The following is a 20443-nucleotide window of genomic DNA, read 5'->3' as shown; positions in this document are numbered from 1 at the left end:
ATATATATCTTGCATTTTCCTTTTCTGGGCGGTTATTGGAATGCATAAGTTTTTGTATTTATGATAGCATAGTTTCTCAAGGTTCGATTTAGACCCAATTCCCTTTGTCCCTCAGTCTTCCCGCTCTTTCATTCAAAACCAACCCCCTTTCTTCGTGTCACAATTCGTCATATCGGTTTCGCTGCTCTGGACTTTTTATGACATGATTAGTAATCGATGTATGATCCATCCTGTGTATATGTAATTCTGTGTGATTATTTAGTAAATAAATAATTTAGCCAATTTTGCCAATGCTGTTTCAACTTGTTAGCCAGGGTTCGTAAAACCAAGAATTGTACCATGTTCAGATGAGACTGTATAAGGTGACGATTAATTATTGACTGCTATTGATATAAAAGATCCTCGGATCTTTTAAGAGTTTATTCGGAAGACAGCAGCTCTATAAACACTCTTCAGTGGTACCCCAGGTTATTAACGAGTGAATTGTTGCATGGTTTAATTCAATCACGTAATCAATCAAACGTTAGGTAATCGATTTGATAAACTAGCCTGTCATAATTTAATCAGTCAGAGACACGACGCCGCTGTACCATGGGCATTGGACTGTGCTGCCTGCCTGGGATTTGTCACAGTCTGTGCTGTGGTCGACTGTTTGCGTGTGTTTGGGATTTTTAAGTAGTTTATTTTAGCTGCTTTAATGGAGTTGTTTGATTTATGGAGGCTGGTGGGGAATGCAGTGGGGGATTTAATTGGGGCTCCAGATAAAATGTCTGAGGGAAATGGTGCAGCATGTTACATCACCAGGAGACCAGAGGAACAGGACTATTTGGGGCTTCTCACATCCAGTCAGACACAATAGCCTTTTTGTAGGTTTTTTTTCTGACTGACTCGCTTATACTGAAGATTCCTCTTAACCCTTTAATAGGGCGATAGAACTAGTTTAGCTTTCCTAATACATTGACATTGTTGTTGAATGTTTGTTTTTCCTCGTAACCTGCTAAAGCAAAAAAAAAGATTAGTAGGTTATGAAATGGGTTTGTAGACGTGTCCTTAACATCACCTCTGCTGATCCGACTATTCACACGTACTGAATATGTTTGCATGGACACAAGCCCCCAGAGGCAGAAGAAACGCTAGATAGTCAGAGACGATCATGTGGTACTGAATCACCAGCCACTCTGTGAAGCAGGGATCATCAACTAGATTAATTTGAATGAATTATTGGGGGGCCGGAACATAATTACAAATAATTTGTGGACTTCAAATTGACCGCAAGAAGCCCAAACAGATATAATATTTGACTAAAATGTAATCATTTAATTTGTATATGATCACATGTTTCTTTAAATCAAGTCAAATGTATTTATATAGCCCTTTGTACATCAGTTGATATCTCAAAGTGCTGTACAGAAACCCAGCCTAAAACCCCAAACAGCAAGGAATGCAGGTGTAGAAGCACGGTGGCTAGGAAAAACTCCCTAGAAAGGTAGTGCTGAGGCATGGTCCTAGGACTCAGGTCCTCCGAGAGAGAGAAAGAAAGAAAGAAAGAGAGAATTAGAGAGAGCATACTTAAATTCACACAGGACACCGGATAAGACAGGAGAAGTACTCCAGATATAACAAACTGACCCTAGCCCCCCGACACATAAACTACTGCAGCATAAATACTGGAGGTTGAGACAGGAGGGGTCAGGAGACAATGTGGCCTCATCCGATGATACCCCCGGGCAGGGCCAAACAGGAAGGATATAACCCCACCCACTTTGCCAAAGCACAGCCCCCACACCACTAGAGGGATACCTTCAACCGCCAACTTACCATCCTGAGACAAGGCTGAGTATAGCCCACAAAGATCTCCGCCACGGCACAACCCAAGGGGGGCGCCAACCCAGACAGGAAGATCACATCAGGGACTCAACCCACTCAAGTGATGCACCCCTCCTAGGGACGGCATGAAAGAGCACCAGTAAGTCAGTGACTCAGCCCCTGTAATAGGGTTAGAGGCAGAGAATCCCAGTGGAAAGAGGGGAACCGGCCAGGCAGAGACAGCAAGGGCGGTTCGTTGCTCCAGAGCCTTTCCGTTCACCTTCACACGCCTGGGCCAGACTACACTCAATCATATTGACCCACTGAAGAGATGAGTATTCAGTAAAGACTTAAAGGTTGAGACCGAGTTTGTGTCTCTCACATGGGTAGGCAGACCATTCCATAAAAATGGAGCTCTATAGGAGAAAGCCCTGCCTCCAGCTGTTTGCTTAGAAATTCTAGGGACAATTAGGAGGCCTGTGTCTTGTGACCGTAGCGTACGGCAGGACCAAATCAGAGGGATAGGTAGGAGCAAGCACATGTAATGCTTTGTAGGTTAGCAGTAAAACCTTGAAATCAGCCCTTGCCAGTGTAGGGAGGCTAGCACTGGAGTAATATTATCACATTTTTGGGATCTAGTCAGGATTATAGCAGCTGTATTTAGCACTAACTGAAGTTTATTTAGTGCTTTATCCGGGTAGCTGGAAAGTAGAGCATTGCAGTAGTCTAACCTAGAAGTAACAATAGCATGGATACATTTTTCTGCATTATTTTTTTAACTGAAAGTTTATGATTTTTGCAATGTTACGTAGATGGAAAAAAGCTGTCCTTGAAACAGTCTTGATATGTTCGTCAAAAGAGAGATCAGGGTCCAGAATAACGGCGAGGTCCTTCACAGTTTTATTTGAGATGACTGTTCAACCATTAAGCTTAATTGGCAGATTCAACAGAAGATATCTTTGTTTCTTGGGACCTAGAACAAGCATCTCCGTTTTGTCCGAGTTTAAAAGTAGAAAGTTTGCAGCCATCCACTTCCTTATGTCTGAAACAGACTTCTTGCGAAGGCAATTTTGGGGCTTCACCATGTTTCATTGAAATGTACAGCTGTGTGTCATCCGCATAGCAGTGAAAGTTAACATTACGTTTTCGAATGAGATCCCCAAGAGGTAAAATATATAGTGAAAACAATAGTGGTCCTAAAACGGAACCTTGAGGAACACCGAAAATTACAGTTGATTTGTCAGAGGACAAAGAATCTTTATTATGCGTGGGGAATACTTGGGAACATATTTCCAAAATGTAATAATTTGGAGCTGATTTCCTGGTGTTTTTAGACTTATGCCCCCCCCCCCCAAACAATGGGGGGGGGGGACAATAAAACACCAGCCACCAGTTGTGGCACCCTGCTGTAGAGCGATATGAAGAAAGTGGCCGGAGCTGAAGTAATGTTATCTGGATTTATTTTATAAATCATAGTTGATGGAGGGGAAGCAACTATTGAACCACCCAGACAGGTGTCCGATGAGGAACCACTTATCTGATGACATGGATCGGACTGTTCTGTTTCCTGGCACTTATGGGCATTGATACATCAATCAATTGGTGGATTTGTGTACATTCGTGCGTGCGTGCGTGCTAGCTTGTCAGTTCCATTTATTTTTCATGCATTAATACATGGATTGATTGGTGGAGTTGTTTGTGAAAGCTCTCTTTGATGCATTGATACATGGATTGATTGGTGGAGTTGTTTGTGAAAGCTCTCTTTGATGCATTGATACATGGATTGATTGGTGTGTGCCGGCCGGAGGCCTCAAGGCTGAGTGTGATAATTGAGTGGCATGATTGGTCTCTTGGTCAGATGGTTCTTTCTGGCTTGTTCAGAGTCAGTCACTCCACAGTCTGGTGATTGGAAATGGAAGGACACAATGCTCATCTCCTGCTTTTTACTTCTTCTTCTTCTTTTTTGATCTCACTGAAGTTTGTACTACTGCGGAAATTTAATTGGAACCGTGGTGTTCCATTGTTGAACCTTGTAGCTAGAGGCTGACTCGGTCTCATTTCCACTCTACTGGCTGTGCACTAAAAAAAAGGGACTGGCCATTTGCTAGCAACAGACAGACCCAATGCAGACAATCACAGTAGTGAATTGACTGAAAATGTGTGTCACCAGTAATAAAAATAAAGGCACCCGAAGACCAATGGTGCGGATGACATCATTCTGTTATTGATTCCGCCTGTGAGTTATCCTTATCTGAGACAGACATATGCACGCACACACACACACACACAATTCCTCACCTACATGCTCAGCTGTGTTTCCTCAGTCCATGCCATCAATCAGTCCTATGATTGCTTGCCACATCAGCTATTTACTGTGGTCGTTTATAAAGCCTCTCTTTCATCTCTGGAGAACACAATAAAACTGATTTTTTTTCCCCCCTCTACTCTCATCTCCCCTGATGGCTTGTCTCACTCCTGTCTTCAATCAGCAGCTCCTGGGCATCTCACAGGACACACACACACCCACACACATACAGAGTAATTCACAGAGGCAGGTCCCTTTGGGCTTATTGATCTCTTAGAGCTGCTGTTATACCCCCCCCCGATGCCTCCCAAGAGCTCCAGCCAACACTGCTACTGGCTCAAAAGAACAGAGGAGGCTAATCTTTTGATTAGTATCTGTGTTTGTGGCTTCACATTCACTAGATATTAAGCACAGGCACACCATAGCCCTTCAGTTAAATAGATAGTTACATAGTACAATATTTGATAGCTATTTGAAGTTGATCTGAGATAGCCTATGTGCAATTTTCCCAATGCATTTTCCCATTTGAGTAATTTAGCAGGCACTCTTATCCAGAGCGACTTACAGAAGCAATTAGGGTTAAGTGTCTTGAGGGCACATCAACAGGTTTTTTACCTAGTTGGCTCGGGGATTCGAAACAGCGACCTTTCTGATCGCTGGCCCAACGCCCTTAACCGCTAGGTTACCTGCTGCCCTATGCACGCACACACACATTGCCCTCTGTGTCGATGTGGCTTTGTTTAGTTTGTTTACTTATGCCCACAGTAAAATAACAGAAATCATCGGCAGGGTTAAGTTGGACAGTTGGTGTGCTCTGATTGGTGTTTTGTGGGGGGTGTGCGTACGCGTGTGTGTGGGTTTGTGTGCTATAACTAATTACGCCCTTTCGCCCAATGCTGTTCAAGGCAATTTAATTTGTACTGCTTCATTTAGTGTGGAAATCACTATAATTAAGGCTTAATCCTCTGACGAGCTTAGGGATCATGAACCTAGTCAATACATCACACACAGGAGAGAGACAGGGAAATGTCTGTTTTTACTCTCATTGTCCATCTTTCAGCAGTTTTCCCTCCATCTCTCTCGCTCATAGTTCTTCTCATCATACGCATGTCTCTGCCCCCAGTCTTTCCTTTCTTCTGACTCTCTTTTCTCTCCTCTCTCTCTTTCAAAATATGCAGAAACACAAACCCATACACACACACCTCACACATCCCTATTCCCTTATCAGTGATTAGTCAATCCAGTAACTTGTTTTCCTCTCTGACACCTGGGCTCCCAGGCAGACCCTTGCATCCCGCGCTCAACAGCGAGACCCGGGTCACTAATTGACCCAGAGTTCACTGCTAATGGCGCCTCGTTAGCAGTGAGGGGGTACAGGGACTGTGCGTGCATGTGCGCGTGCCTGCTTGCATTTTCAAGACAGCATATAGGCACACACATGGCTTTCCTACGGTCCGAAAAGCTTATATTCCTCCCGTCCTCAGTTGGAGCACCAAGGTAACCCCAGCCCATCTCCTGTTGTTTTAGCAGCTCTACTGACTAGTGTAATGAAGATCATTATGAATACAGATAACACTCATTAGTGCTGTTTCAATAACCACCTGTCACTGCAGAAGCGGTCTCCCATTTATCATACCTGCCTGCAGTTTACAGGGAAAATGTGTCCTCTTGTGTGCGTGTTAGTAAATAATATCAACTCTGAATTTCAGAATTGTTATAATGAATATTATTGTGAGTAGTTTAACCTTAATTATTACCTCTAAGACGGTTCCACAACCTCTTGTGTCTGTGTGAGGTAAAGGGTGTGATGACGTTTGATCAGATTTACAGTCTCATACTTGAAAGGGCAATCCGGGATTGCAACTGCACATCCATTTTTGGACTTTTGGATGAATGAGATATAGTCATTGATTTGGGAAGAATGCACGTATAAATGCCTCAGGAACGTAGTTCAACTATCGTACCCCATCAGAACCCAAAATTGAAAGGAAAGAAATGGCCAATATTTCTAAACATTGTAAACAAACATTGGATAGCCTCAAAACGTGCTTAGAACTACACTTTTGATATCTTGGATTGTCCTTGCATCAATACAGTAGCTCTGGCTTTGAATTTGAGTGGTTACATTTCTCCAGGCCCGTCCCTCAGCATTTTACCAATACAGAGGCAGGGACATCTCGTCATTGTTTCAACTAAGGATTGTCCCTTTAATGTTGGGTTATTGACCTGGTCTAGACAGGCCAGTTAGACATTCCCTCTGTATCGATCAGAGTGCAACAGCGTTTTGCCTCTAAACACACACACACACACACACACACTCCAATTACTTTTTCCCCAAGGTAAATGTCTCCTGTCATCTTTTTAAGCACCCTCATATAGTCTTAATGACTGCCTTATTAAAGATGACAGTAAAAATTGGTGTATCAATGGGAGTAATTTAAACGTGCTGAGTAATGTTGTCATTGGGACCAGAGAGGCAGACTTTTAATTGGGCTAAGTGTAGTGTCGTGTGAAGAGAGACTGAAATGCCATTTCCATTAGACCACAGACTTTTGTGTTTCCTTGGCTTGGCTCCAGTGACTCACTGTGAACTTAGGTCAAGTGCAGGGTGGAAACACCAGTCTGCACACATTGCAGCTCTCCAGAGTGTCAATGTGAAAAGACTGGCCCTTAGCTGTATGGTAATGGACACAGCCAGCTGATAGGCTTAGTTGAATTGGTGTAATACTTTTCAAATCTTTTCAGATGTGTAATATGACCTGAGAGGCCCAGTCCAGAATAGAGCAGGACCAGTGTGGTCGTGTTTGAGGAATGGCTGGATCTCCAATCAGGGAGGATTGTCTACAGTACAGCACAAATTAGTTTATGCAAGACAACAGCGTCCACTAAAATCAGCGCTCGTTACCGTGGGCAGAGAAGACGGCAACATGCACAGGGGAGCTGGGCTCTCCATCTGTGTTTGGTAAACCTCGTTCAAACTGGTGTTTTGAGGTAGGCATTTGATGTTGTTTCCCATTATTCAGTATCAGATGCACGTGTGTGTGTGTGTGTGTGTGTGTGTGTGTGTGTGTGTGTGTGTGTGTGTGTGTGTGTGTGTGTGTGTGTGTGTGTGTGTGTGTGTGTGTGTGTGTGTGTGTGTGTGTGTGTGTGTGTGTGTGCGCGTCTCTTCAAGGTTTCCCACCACACGCCGCAAGAATGCTAAAGTGTGTGTCTGCTCTTGCGTGTGCTCGTGTAGACTGCTAAAGAATACCTGCCTCTGGATTTGCTTTCTCCATTTTCTCTATTCCTCTTCTGTCCTCCCTTCTTTTCTTCCTCTTCTTCTAAAATGTTTAACACATGACTCATACACTGAGTCTACAAAACATTAGGAACACCTTCCTAATATTGAGTTGCACCCCCTTTTGCCCTGAGAAACAGCCTCAATTCGTCGGGGCATGAACTCTACACAGTGTCGAAAGCGTTCCACAGGGATGCTGGCCCATGTTGACTCCAATGCTTCCCACAGTTGTCAAGTTGGCTGGATGTCCTTTGGGTGGTGAATCATTCTTGATACACACGAGAAACTGTTGAGCGTGAAAAACAGTGTTTGCAGTCCTTGACACACTCAAACCGATGTGCCTGGTACCTACTACCATACTCCCTTCAAAGGCACTTAAATATTTTGTCCTGCCCATTCACCCTCTGAAATGTACACACAATCCATGTCTCAATTATCTCGAGGCTTAAAAACCCTTAACAAGGGACATCAATAAGGGTGAATGGGCAGAATTTACCTAGTCATTCTGTCATGAAAGTGTAGGCGTTCCAAATGTTTGGTACACTCAGTGTATATCATCTGTTTATTGTTACTTTCTGTATATAGCCTGGGGGACAAAGGGAACCGGGGAGGATGTGAAGTTACCGCCGTTTTCTGAAGACCGCCATTGAACAATCATAAGCATGTGAAGTGTGCCCATAATGTGAGTGTAGGTGTAGGCTCATGTATACCGCCTGTGTGTAAAGAGGTTGAGAATGACGTGTGTGCTTGCATGGAGATGAACAGGGGTCAGAGGTACAGTTGAAAACCCACGTTTCTCTTTTTAAGAGAACATAAAACGGTCTGACGTGAGAGGTGATGAAATTAAATTACGCTCCGCGATCCATTTGGTTATGTGTAACAAGTCTATGAACCGTTGTTCCTCTCCACAAACACTAGGAATGGATAGAAAGGGTTCAGAGGGTGATAGGGATTACGTTAGCTACATATTAGGGTTGAATATTTTCCTGAAAATCTACTACTTTTCCTTACCGAGAGATTTGCAAGCCTTTCCTGGACATCCCGGTATTCTCGTTCAAACTGGAAACGCTATTTAAAATAATACCGGCGGGGGGGGGGGATTGGACATAATTATACCACTGTAAATGGAGAAATATGCACATTAATCGAACGGTTTCTTGATGTAGGCAATTTGTTGCAATTGAATAAACTTTTATGTTCACCTGAAAGTTCTCCACCCTATTTAATTGATGTAGCCTAGTTCTATTGTAGGCCTATGAATCACTGTTGGCCGACAAGTAAAATATGAGGTTATTACAGCCTACAAAATTACATTTGTTTTAGCCTACCTTTGACTGAAAGATGTCAGACAGCTCTGTTAGTCCTTTTCTATCCCCTTCCACCTGGTTATCAGGGGAATTAGGGAAGGTTGTGGATAGCGAAGCGGTTGATCAATTAAAGATCATGGAACAATGTTGCAAATGTCTATTCCAGTGTGTCAATTCCAGGTGAGTAGCACATATGTTGAGCCTCTGCCAGTGCCACACAGCTAGTTTGGAGATGTGTTTATGTGTCATGGAGCAGGGCTCGACATTAACGCTTGCCCGAGACAAGTATAAAAAATATATATATATAATAATAATAATAATAACAATTAAATGTGTTGGACAAGCGGATTAGAGATTAGTTGTCTGAATGGGCAAGGTTTTTTTTTAAGTCTCGCAAACCGAATCAAACAATTAGGCTATTCCGATCAAAGTCTCCTCCGGATGCGATGTTTTGCTCACTGTCCTCCCAATCTCTGCAGAGCACATCGGAGTATAATTATTGTAGGCCTGCATTGACAGTCACGAGCTGTCTTTCAATCATGCAGTCGCCAGATGCGTATTGTTGTAATCAAAGCAAGCCTATCCGCATTTGCACATTTGTTGATGATAATTGCTATTGAGTTATTTGCCCAGTTATAGCAATGAAAATCCTGGAAAAGTCATGGTGTGTGCATCACCTGCGTATGTGCCAGTGGTTCGTTGCCAGAGAGGGGGGAGGGGAGGGCGAGAGGTGGAGGAAGAAATAATGATATACAACAGAATAACTAGGTAACCAATTCAAAACATATTGTGTAGTGTGTCTGTTTATCTCACTAGTTAACTATTTAGCGATTAGCGCACATTTATGTCCTTGTCACGTGCGATGTCCGGCACTCGTGTATAACCGCAAATTACCAATACACGCAGTTGATACGGGTGGCAATTGATGAAACCAATTCTGCATACTCTGGTTGTAAAACGGTCTCTCAAGCACCCAAAATTGGCTAGGATTCTCCTCTATTCAATACTGGCCATGTAATTCCGACAAAGCTGACTGGTGTGTTTGAGCAGGGCTGTATCAAAAGCCTGCACACCCAGTAGCTCTCCAGATGGAGGCTTGATGGACCACATGTGTTTTTATACAGTGCATTATTTTACTTTGTGGGTGTTAAGTGCCTTGCTCAAAGCCACAACAGCAAGAGATGTAATATATGGGATCAGAGACCAGCAGCCTTCCATTGTCAATACCAGTGATGATAATGAAGGTTATTTTGTGAAGTAGTTCCTTGCATCACACAACACAATTTTCGTACACCTTTTTGGGCCCATATTGTGTTACTGACCATTTTATTTTGTGACTTGAGCTCTTAGACAACTAAAAAAAAGCAGCCCTCAGACAGTTGATGTGTCCGTTCACTGCATCTGTTCGCACATACCTGTTTTGTATTGTTGCATTAGTACGTCATAGAAATTGTATATTATTATTATCATTTTTGTCCTCTGGAAACAGGAAGGAACTTGTTCGGGAAATTGCAAGACACCAGTTACATGTATTAAATCATAATACAGATGATGTTACCCAGGAAGCTGTGGATCCACCCCCAGACAGGGATTTGGTGTTATTACACAGTTATTACACAGGTCTCAAGTAGTTTCTAGCAGGCGCCACCATAAACCTGCAAACAAAACTGGAGCAAAAAATAATTGTATCCAAGTTGTCTGGTTTTTCTCTATATACAGAATCAACAGCAGATAGTACCTGCGGAGAGCGTAGGTAACAGGATTAGATATTTAGGTTATGTTCCAAATGACACCCCAATCCTTATAGTGCACTACTCTGGTCAAAAGTAGTGAATAGAGTGCCAGTTGGCACTGAGCCTTCGACACAATTGCCCTCCGCCCACTAGACCTCTACCAGCTACAGGACCTTTCCTCTTCCCCCTCTTTTGTCCTCTCTCCTCTCCCTTTTCTCGCTGATAAAACAGATCTGTACCCACCAGGCTTCTGCCAGTAACCTCTCCTCTTCCCTCTTTTTCCCTTACATGCGTCTCCCTTCATCTCTCTTCTCCTCTCATCTCTCACCTGCATCTCCCCTCTTCTCACTAGGCTACTGCCACTCAACCCACAGCCAGCATTTTTCCCTTTCCCTACGTTTCATCTCTTTCCCTGATCTCTCCCTTCATCTCTCCCTTCCACTCATCTCTCTTCTACATCCCTCCTCTCCCGCTCCTTCTGACTGAACAGTGGCGTATCCACAGGTTAATGCTTCTCGGAAAGCAGCTTTCTCCTCACCTCTTCACTCTTTTCCCTTACACTCGTTCTCTTCTTCCTTCTTTTCTCCCTCTGTCTTATTCTCTCTGTCTAAACAACCCTGTGCTTCTTAGGCTCCTGCCTATCTGTCAACCAATTCTCTTCTCTCCGCTTCCCTCTTTTCTCCCCTTACCATCATTTCTCCTTTCATCTTATCCCCCCCCCTCTTCTCCCCTTTCCCTTCCTCTGTCATACCCTTTTCTCTTCTCACTGACTGAACAGTTGTGTTCCCACAGGGTAGCGGGCGGGTGTCCAGGCTTTGATTTAAAGTGCCCAGGCATTTATTTGTGTTACTTTTTTTACGCCGCCGTATTCAAAATATTATCCAGCTGGCTCTATGGCTGGTTCTGGAGCTGGATTTGTCATAAGCATTGATTTAGGGAAAACTTTACCTCAGATGGAAACCGCTTGCCTATCTTTTGCCATGAAGTTTTGCCGTCTTCCATAAATTGCAGCCTGGAATACACCATAGAAACAGTTAGAAGAATAAGATGAAGCTCCGGTTATACGGATAACTATTGGTGGCTGATTTGTGCTTTTCTGCGTTGTAATGGACACTGTGCGACCTTTGGTAGGTAGGCTGCTGGCAGGCTTTGATGTGATGTACAGCAAAGCCAAGTCAGCACGTGCTCATGGTTCTCACAGGGGAAGTTAAATTATAGTCTACAATGACTTTGCTCATGGTCATGCATGCCGCAAATTACATGTAACTATAATTTCCTTGAATGTTTGGCACATCTCAGTCCCAAAAAAGAAAAACTTTGCAGTGGTTTCTGATTAATTAACAATCCCATGCTGGTGTGTGATAACATTCAATTAAAACCCAGCCCTGAGAAGAATGTATGTAATATCACAGGAAAATCGAATCAAATTTAACTTGTCACATGCACAATGCTTACTGGGCCGTACACACTACCCTCTGTACAGTCGGATGCCGAGCAGTTGCCATACCAGGCGGTGATGCAACCAGTCAGCAGGATGCTCTCCATGGTGCAGCTGTATAACTTTTTGAGGATCTGGGGACCCGTGCCAAATCTTTTCAGTCTCCTGAGTGGGAAAAGGTGTTGTTGTGCCCTCTTCACAACTGTCTTGGTATGTTTGGACCATGATGGTTTGGACATCAAGGAACTTGAAGCTCTCGACCCGATCCATTACAGCCCCGCCGATGTGACTGGGGGCGTGTTCGGCCCTCCTTTTCCTGTAGTTCACAATCAGCTCCTTTGTCTTGCTCATGTTGAGGTAGAGGTTGTTGTCCTGGCACCACACCACATTATGCGAGTTGGGAATGGGTCTAGGGTTTCCGGGATGATGGTGTTGATGTGAGCCATGACCAGCCTTTCAAAGCACTTCATGGCTACCGACTTGAGTGCTACGGGGCTGTAGTCATTTAGGCAGGTTACCTTCACTTTCTTGGACACATGGACTATGGTGGTCTGCTTGAAACATGTTGGTATTACAGACTCAGTCAGGGAGAGGTTGAAAATGTCAGTGAAGACACTTGCCAGTTGGTCTGTGCATGCTCTGAGTACAAGTCCCGGTGATCCGTCTGTGATCACGCTATGGAGAGTGTGATCACACAGTCGTCCGGAACAGCTGGTAATCTCATGCATGCTTCAGTGTTGCTTGCCTCAAAGCGAGCATAAAAGGCATTTAGCCCGTGTGGAAGGCTCGCCTCACTGGGCAGATCGCGGGTGGGTTTCCCTTTGTAGTCTGTAATAATTTGCATGCCCTGCCACTTCCGACGAGCATCAGAGCTGGTGTAGTAGGATTCAATCTTAGCCTTGTATTGACGTATTGTCTGTTTTATGGTTCGTCTAAAGGCATAGCGGGATCTCTTATTAGCGTCCAGATTAGGGTCCGTATCCAGGAAAGAGGCAGCTTTTGTCTTTAGCTCGGTGCGGATGTTGCCTTTAATCCATGGCTTCAATCCATGTTTTTATTTCCTCTTGTTGCACATATGACATGCAGGTAGAAATGAGGTTAAACGGATTTAAGTTTGCTTGCATTAAAGTCCCCGGCCACTAAGAGCTCTGCTTCTGGTTGAGCATTTTCTTGTTTGCTTATGGCCTTATACAGCTCGTTGAGTTTCGGTCTTAGTGCCAGCTTCCATTTGTGGTTGTAAATAGACGCCTACAAAAAATATAGATGAGAACTCTCTTGATAGATATTGTGGTCTACAACTTATCATGAGTTACTCTTATCGGCAAAAACTAAAGCAGGATGCACCAGTGACTGTCAATAAAGAAGTGGTCAGATGACGCAGGTGCTGAGCTACAGTCTTTTGCTAGCACAGTCTGGAATATGTTCCGGGATTCTTCCGATGGCATTGACGAGTACACCACATCAGTCATTGGCTTCATCAATAAGTGCATCGATGACGTCGTCCCCACAGTGACCGTACATACAAATCCCAACCAGAAGCCATGGATTACAGGCGACATCCGCACCGAGCTGAAGGCTATAGCTGCCGCTTTCAAGGAGCGGGTCTCTAACCCGTACGCTTATAAGTAATCCTGCTATACCCTCATACGAACCATCAAACAGGTAAAGTGTCAATAAAGGACTAAGATTGAATCATACTACACTGGCTACGAAGCTCGTCGGATGTGGTAAGGCTTGCAGGCTTCTAAGGGAAGCACAGCCGCGAGCTGCCCAGTGACACGAGTCTATCAAACGAGCTAAATTACTTCTTTGCTCGCTTCGAGACAAGCAACACTGAAGCATGCATGAGAGCATCAGCTGTTCCGGACGACTGTGTGATCATGCTCTCTGTAACCGATGTGAGTAAGACCTTTAAACAGGTCAAAATCCACAAGGCCGCAGGGCCAAACTGATTACCAGGATGTGTACTCAGAGCATGCGCTGACCAACTGGCAAGCTGTCCCTGACTGAGTCTGTTCCAATTAGACCACCAAAGCCCCTGTGCCCAAGAACACGAAGGTAACCTGCCTAAATGACTACTGACCCGTAAGCACTCACCTCTGTAGCCATGAAGTGCTTTGAAAGGCTGGTCATTGCTCACGTCAACACCATTATCCCAGAAACCCTAGACCCACTCCAATTTGCATACCGTCCCAACAGATCCACAGATGATGCAATCTCTATTGCACTCCACACTGCCCTTTCCCACCTGGACAAAAGGAACTACGTGAGAATGCTATTCATTGCCTACAGCACAGGGTTCAACACCATAGTGCCCTCAAAGCTCATCACCAAGCTAAGGACCCTGGGACTAAACACCTCCCTCTGCAACTGGATCCTGGACTTCCTGACAAGCCGCCCCTATGTGGTAAGAGTTGGTAACAACACATCTGCCACGCTGATCCTCAACACTGGAGCCCCTCAGGGCTGTGTGCTCAGTCCCCTCCTGTACTCCCTATTCACCCATGACTGCATGGTCAGGGACAACTCCAACACCATCATTAAGTTTGCCGGTGACACAACAGGGCCTGATCACCAATATCGATGAGACAGCCTATAGGGAGGAGGTCAGAGACCTGGCTGTGTGGTGCCAGGATAACAACCTCTCCCTCAGTGTGATCAAGACAAACGAGATGATTGTGGACTACAGGAAAAGGAGGACGGGGACGCCCCCACTCTCATCGACAGGGCTGTAGTGGAGCAGGTTGAGAGCTTCATGTTCCTTGGTGTCCACATCACCAACAAACTATCATGGTTCAAACACACCTAGACAGTTTGAAAGAGGGCACGACAAAGCCTATTCCCCCTCAGGAGACTGTAAAGATTTGACATGGGTCTTCAGATCCTCAAAAAGTTCTACAGCTGCACTATCAAGAGCATACTGACTGGTTGCATCACTGCATGGTATGGCAACTGTTCGGCCTCCGACCGCAAGGCACTACAGAGGGTAGTACGTACGGGGCTAAGCTTCCTGCCATCCAGGACCTCTATACCAGACCGTGTCAAAGAAATTGTCAGACTCCAGCCACCCTAGTCATAGACTGTTCTCTGCTACCGCACAGCAAGTGGTACCGGAGCGCCAACAGGCTTGTATGCTGCTGCTACTGCCTGTAACAATGCAGTTCACAGGAAGAAATGACAGTGCACCTTCGATTTGTTTGTTTTGGTAAAGGCAGGGACAGACACATTGAATGTATGTTGTATAAGAGTGCTTGTAACTCTCGATACCCTCTGTGACAATTACCAGTAGCTCAATATTTCTTCCATGGTAAAAATTCAAACACAAAGCAGATAAAACTCTTTGGTCCTTTAAAATATTGTGTGCTTAAGGCTGGAAAATAAATAAATGTGACTCAGGATGACAACATGATGTTTGTTTCCAACATTAGGGCTGTTTTCCTAAAGAAGATAAATCTGTTTTGTTTCCTTACCACGATACTAACGAATATCGCGATACTGGTATCGTCCCGGCCTCACTCTCTCTTATGCTCTTTGAAAACCCGTGTTGAACAGTTATAGTAGTCTGTTTCTCCTGTTCCTCTCTCTCCGGAGGATCGCAATACCCCTGTGTTTGTTTGATTATTTTAGCGCCGTGTCAGGTTTTTACCTCAGCCGGTAGAAACAGCAGGGGCTCGTATAGTTCCCCCAAATACCGATCCCAATCCCCTAATCTGTTGCCTTTTTTTCTTTTCTTTTTTACATTACTCTCAAGCCACACGGCTTTCTCTCTCTCCGCCCCTCGCTCTTTAGCTGTCACTCTATATCTCTTTGTCCCTCTCCTTTGTTCTATTCATCATATGTTCTCTCTGTTGTGCCCAGTATGCAGAGCATCTCTGTTTAGTGCTTTTCTATTCCTGCGCAGTGTGGGGAACCACACTCGATGTGCACCTATGCATGTGTTAGCTTCCATAATTGGCTACTGTTTCACTCAGCCACACACACACACACACACACACACACCACAAACTTATTTTTAATTAGAGGTCCCTTGCTCATAATTTCACTTCACTACATGCGTGATATTGATCGTGATTTACCTCAGCATTGCTTTTCATTGTTCCTTCTGGGAAATCATTGAGTGTGAACCATAACACACGTGTCAGATTAGGGCACTCTGATTCGGATTGTTATTGTGTAACGTTGATGACATTCTCTCTATTAAGTCCATGCTCAACCCTGGTGGTTTGATTACACAGTAATGACAGGGAATTACCATAGCGAGTATACCTTCACTGATTGGCTTAGGAGTCAAGAAGGTCATTACCTGCCTCAGAAGAAGCTCACAGTGGCATTTCTCTCTGGCTCAGTTTCCTCTGATTTCCCCTGTAGACTAATTAGTGTGATTATCTGATGAAGCAGACTCCCACAACTATCTCTCATCTGCAACCAGGTTAGCACACAAACACACACTCACTCCCTGTTCGGTCTCTTGTAGCTAGTCTTCGATCACACGGTGCACAGTACGTGTTGCTGCATTCTCTATTTGTGTTACGTGTCTTGCTGACTTCCTACATTTCTCTCTACCGCCTAAAGCTAGAGGAATTTCTAGCTAGATGTATGACCTTACAGCAGTAGGTCTATGAGAATCTGTCTTAGGCGTCCTGCTAACTGCCTGTCTCTCTCTCTGTGTGTCCCTATAGTTGGCCCTGGAGGATCCGGTGCACAGTGTCTCCTTACAGCAGTATGTGTATGAGAAGCTGAAGGCCCAGCAGGCTCTGATGGGGGACCAGGGCTTTGGGGCTCTGATGGAGACGGTGGACACAGAGATCGTCAGGCAGCTCCAGGAGTTCCTACAGGGCCTCTGAGAGAGAGGAGAGCCTCTACCTATCTCTACCCTTTCCCTCCTGTAACCTCAATGCATCCATCTCCAGACCTATACTATCTATCTCTCCTGATAGGCCTTTGAGCACAGGAGAGAAAAGACCTCAACCTCTGCCCCCTACTAACCATCTTGGCTGTACCTTATCCGTAGCCTACCTTTCCTCTCCTCGACCTCCTATTGGGCACGGAAGAGAGAGAGGACTGCAACATGTACCTCTACTACCCATGTCTACTTTTACCCATAATTCACTTGTCCTTTACCCACAACCCCCTCTTCTCTACCAAACCCTACCCTAACTACAACCTACCTAGAACCTTCCTTTACCCACAAAACACTTTTTTTTTTAAACACACACAGAAACATGAATAGAGCTTCCATTCTAACAGTTATTCTGCTTCTCTAGTTTTAGCATGGGGTAAATACTTAGGAGGATGTTAAGAGACGGGGGATTGAGGGAATATAACAATACGACGTAAAGACAACCTTCTGAAGAGGCAGGAGCCTTGGATTTCTTTTTTTTTACTGGGAAAGCGTGTGTGGCGTGATGGGAATATGGCTTCACTGACTGAAAGACCCAAACAGTGTTTACAGATCTATTCTTAAAGGCGAATAGCGAGCAAAAGTGTACTTTGTATGTATGTATGTATGTAAAGTATGGATGACTCTGCATGAAGATATTTAACTTTTTAGTTTAGCTAGCTAATTTCTCTTCATGGTTCTTTGTTCTGTATTGTTTCTCACACCCTGAGATCATCAAGTTGACAGGACTATTGAGAGATGCAGACACTGTTTTTGGGGCGTGTATATTTTCATATCATCGGACTGAATTCAATTAATTGACTGCGAGATTAAAGCGATTTTTAACAAGTGATTTGTAAAAGTGTTGAACCACATTTCTATATGAATGCTGCTGCTATTTTATGGTGTGTCACAAGGTGTGTCAGAGCACTTTAAAAACAAAACTTTTTTTTTTTTTTTCTGAAATTCTTCCTGAAATGTCGTGGTTCTTCATGTCTCATGGTTGTAGCATGACGGTAGAAGAACTCGGGACATTGAAGCAGGATGGAAGTTATTCTTAGGCACAAATCTAGGATCAGCTAACCCCACTCTAATCCTACCCATTAGGGGTGGAAAAGCCAAACTGACCTCTGATCAGCGTCTTGGGGCAACTTGATCCTACTCCCGGTTGTGTATGAAATGCCATATAATCATATTGAGGACATACATAAACTGAAGCGTGATTTGAGTGATGTTTTGGACAGAAAACGTTTTTCACAGGGATGACAGTGGACTAGAGAATCGGTTGCACTTCATTTAATGGTACATAAATGTCTAGGTTTTGACATAAACATTGTAATTCAATAAACTAGGAATGACTCTTATTTGATATTCATTCAAACAAGCACCACTACCACTTGGTACCAGCCAGATGCAAATTGTGTTGAATTATTTGAAATAAGTACCAGAAAGTAGCCATTGTTACCACGTAATAATCCTAGTAAATACAGTGGAAACTGGACTGTAAAATAAAGTGTTATCCAATTCTCTTCCCCTAGTTCCATAGACACTGTGATTGAGTTCAGTAGCAGTCAAGCAAAACAAAGGCCTTATGCTTTCAGCCTTACCTTAATTCTAATATCCTTTCTTTCCAATGTTGCTTTTTTTTTATATATATATATATATATATATATATATATATATATATATATATATATATATATATATATATATTAGCTGATTTCTGTACTGGTATTAGAATGATGGGAGCAATGGTGACATTGAACACAACAGCAGTAGAAAATGTCTTTAGCTAAATTCTAATAGAAAGACCTTGTTCTTTTTTTCAACAGCTTCAATAAAATGCAGTACATGGCTGAAATGTTTACGCACTTATTTTTCGATGAACCTTTATGCTCTTTTGTGTTTTACCACAGAAACCCCCGCAGGCTTTTTGAAATGAGTGTTTTCCTTCAGATCGTGTACGTTTCGAGTCGTCCTCTTCGGCCACTACCCAAACTTTAAGGCCCTCTGACGTTGAAGCGTTGAAGATATCCCAGTCTTTCCCATCGGAGATTTGCAGTTGGATTAGACACACCATTCGGAAACGGTCCACCAACATCACTCGCCAGTCCCTGAAATAGAAGTCCCAGGGGAAAAGACGGTGACCCAGACACATTTGGAGGAGAGACATCCATGCAGAAATGACTGAGAGCGTACTCAACTGGTGTAACTTGGAAAAACTTGCCCCATAACTGAGTGAGATGGAGCGGAGGACATTTTAAGTCAACTATGAATTTACCTGTTGCTCTCACACTTTAGTTTAATAGTTTTTACATGGAATGAACATACTTCCCTGTGCTTCGAAGTAATTTCATGGCAACACTATGCATTTACCTCCCATATTACTAGTCCTAATACCACATAGTCAACCGTTATCCCAGACAGTGGCAATAGTTTCATAGCAGCATATGGGCTAAACAGCTCTCCCACTATTTCACATTATAGATGCACCAGTATGCCCCAGTTAAGATGGCTGCAGGTACTGTGGTTAATGATCTTGGGAAACCATGGATGGGGAGGATTAACTGTAAATCTTTTAACTTCCTTAAAACTGGATCAGTCCTGTGGGAATTAGCTGAATGGCAGTGGGTGCCTATCCCTCCCACATTTACAGTTGTACTGTAATAGGATCAGCCTCTGCCTGCTACACTTTTAATCAATGTGTGGAGGTTTACTGGCATTCACTTCACACGGCTTGACTGCTGTTGAATGGTGAGGTGGTCCTGCAGTCATCTCCATAAGTAACGCTGGTTTATCATCACACACTATCATTCTTATAGTGTAGCTGCTGCAGTAGTCTGTGACATTGTTTCCTATTTATCATATCCCTATTGAGTAGCCAATGTATGTTTAACACTTGCCATTTTATGAACTGGAACATGCATTGTGCTTGATGAAAAATGTATCACTCCAGTCATGGATATTTATCTCAGGAACAATGCTGCATGTCACTTTAACAGATATCAGCTTCGTGGTGTATTTGAGTCACTACAGTGCCTTCAGAAAGTATTCATACCTTGACTTATTTAACATTGTGTTACAGCCGGAATTCAAAATTGATTCAATTGTTTTTTTTACCCATCTGCACACACTACACCATAATGACAAAGTGAAAACATGTTATTAGAAATTGTTGCACATTTATTGAAAATGAAATACAGAAATAACTAATTTACTTAAGTATTCACACCCGAGTCCATACTTTGTAGACATCTTTGGCAGCGATTACAGTTTGTGAGTCTTTCTGGGTAAGTCTAAGAGCTTTCCACACCTGGATTGTGCAACAGTTGCCAATGTATTCCTTTCAAAATTCTTCAAGCTCTGTCAAATTGGTTGTTAATAATTGCTTAGCCAACCATTTTCAGGTCTTGCCATAGATTTTAGAGTAGATTGAAGTCAAAACTGTAACTCGGCCACTCAGGAACATTCACTGTCTTCTTGGTAAGCAACTCCAGTGTAGATTTGGCTTTGTGTTTTAGGTTATTACCATGCTAAAAGGTGGATTAATTTCCCAGTGTCTGGTGGAAAGCAGACTGAACCAGCTTTTCCTCTAGGATCCTCCATTCCATTTCTTTCTTAATCCTGAAAACCTCCCCAGTCCTTAATGATTATACCCATAACATGATGCAGCCACCACTATGCTTGAAAATATGGAG

General features: G+C 43.6%; 1 protein-coding gene across 1 annotated transcript in view; it reads left to right on the top strand.

The window, feature by feature from the left end:
* ipo11 (importin 11) overlaps nucleotides 1–17598 on the top strand; it is a 234524-nt gene extending 216926 nt beyond the window's left edge. The window contains exon 29 of the mRNA XM_035786216.2: nucleotides 16546–17598. Coding sequence (XP_035642109.1) covers nucleotides 16546–16710 — 165 coding nt within the window. The 3' untranslated portion in view covers nucleotides 16711–17598. The remainder of the gene's footprint in view (nucleotides 1–16545) is intronic.
* Nucleotides 17599–20443: the final 2845 nt, after the last annotated feature.

This window comes from Oncorhynchus keta, chromosome 14 (assembly GCF_023373465.1).
Source record: "Oncorhynchus keta strain PuntledgeMale-10-30-2019 chromosome 14, Oket_V2, whole genome shotgun sequence".
Lineage (NCBI taxonomy): Eukaryota > Metazoa > Chordata > Actinopteri > Salmoniformes > Salmonidae > Oncorhynchus > Oncorhynchus keta.
Note: the sequence above shows the minus strand (reverse complement) of the source record. Positions and strands in the feature narration are given on the sequence as shown.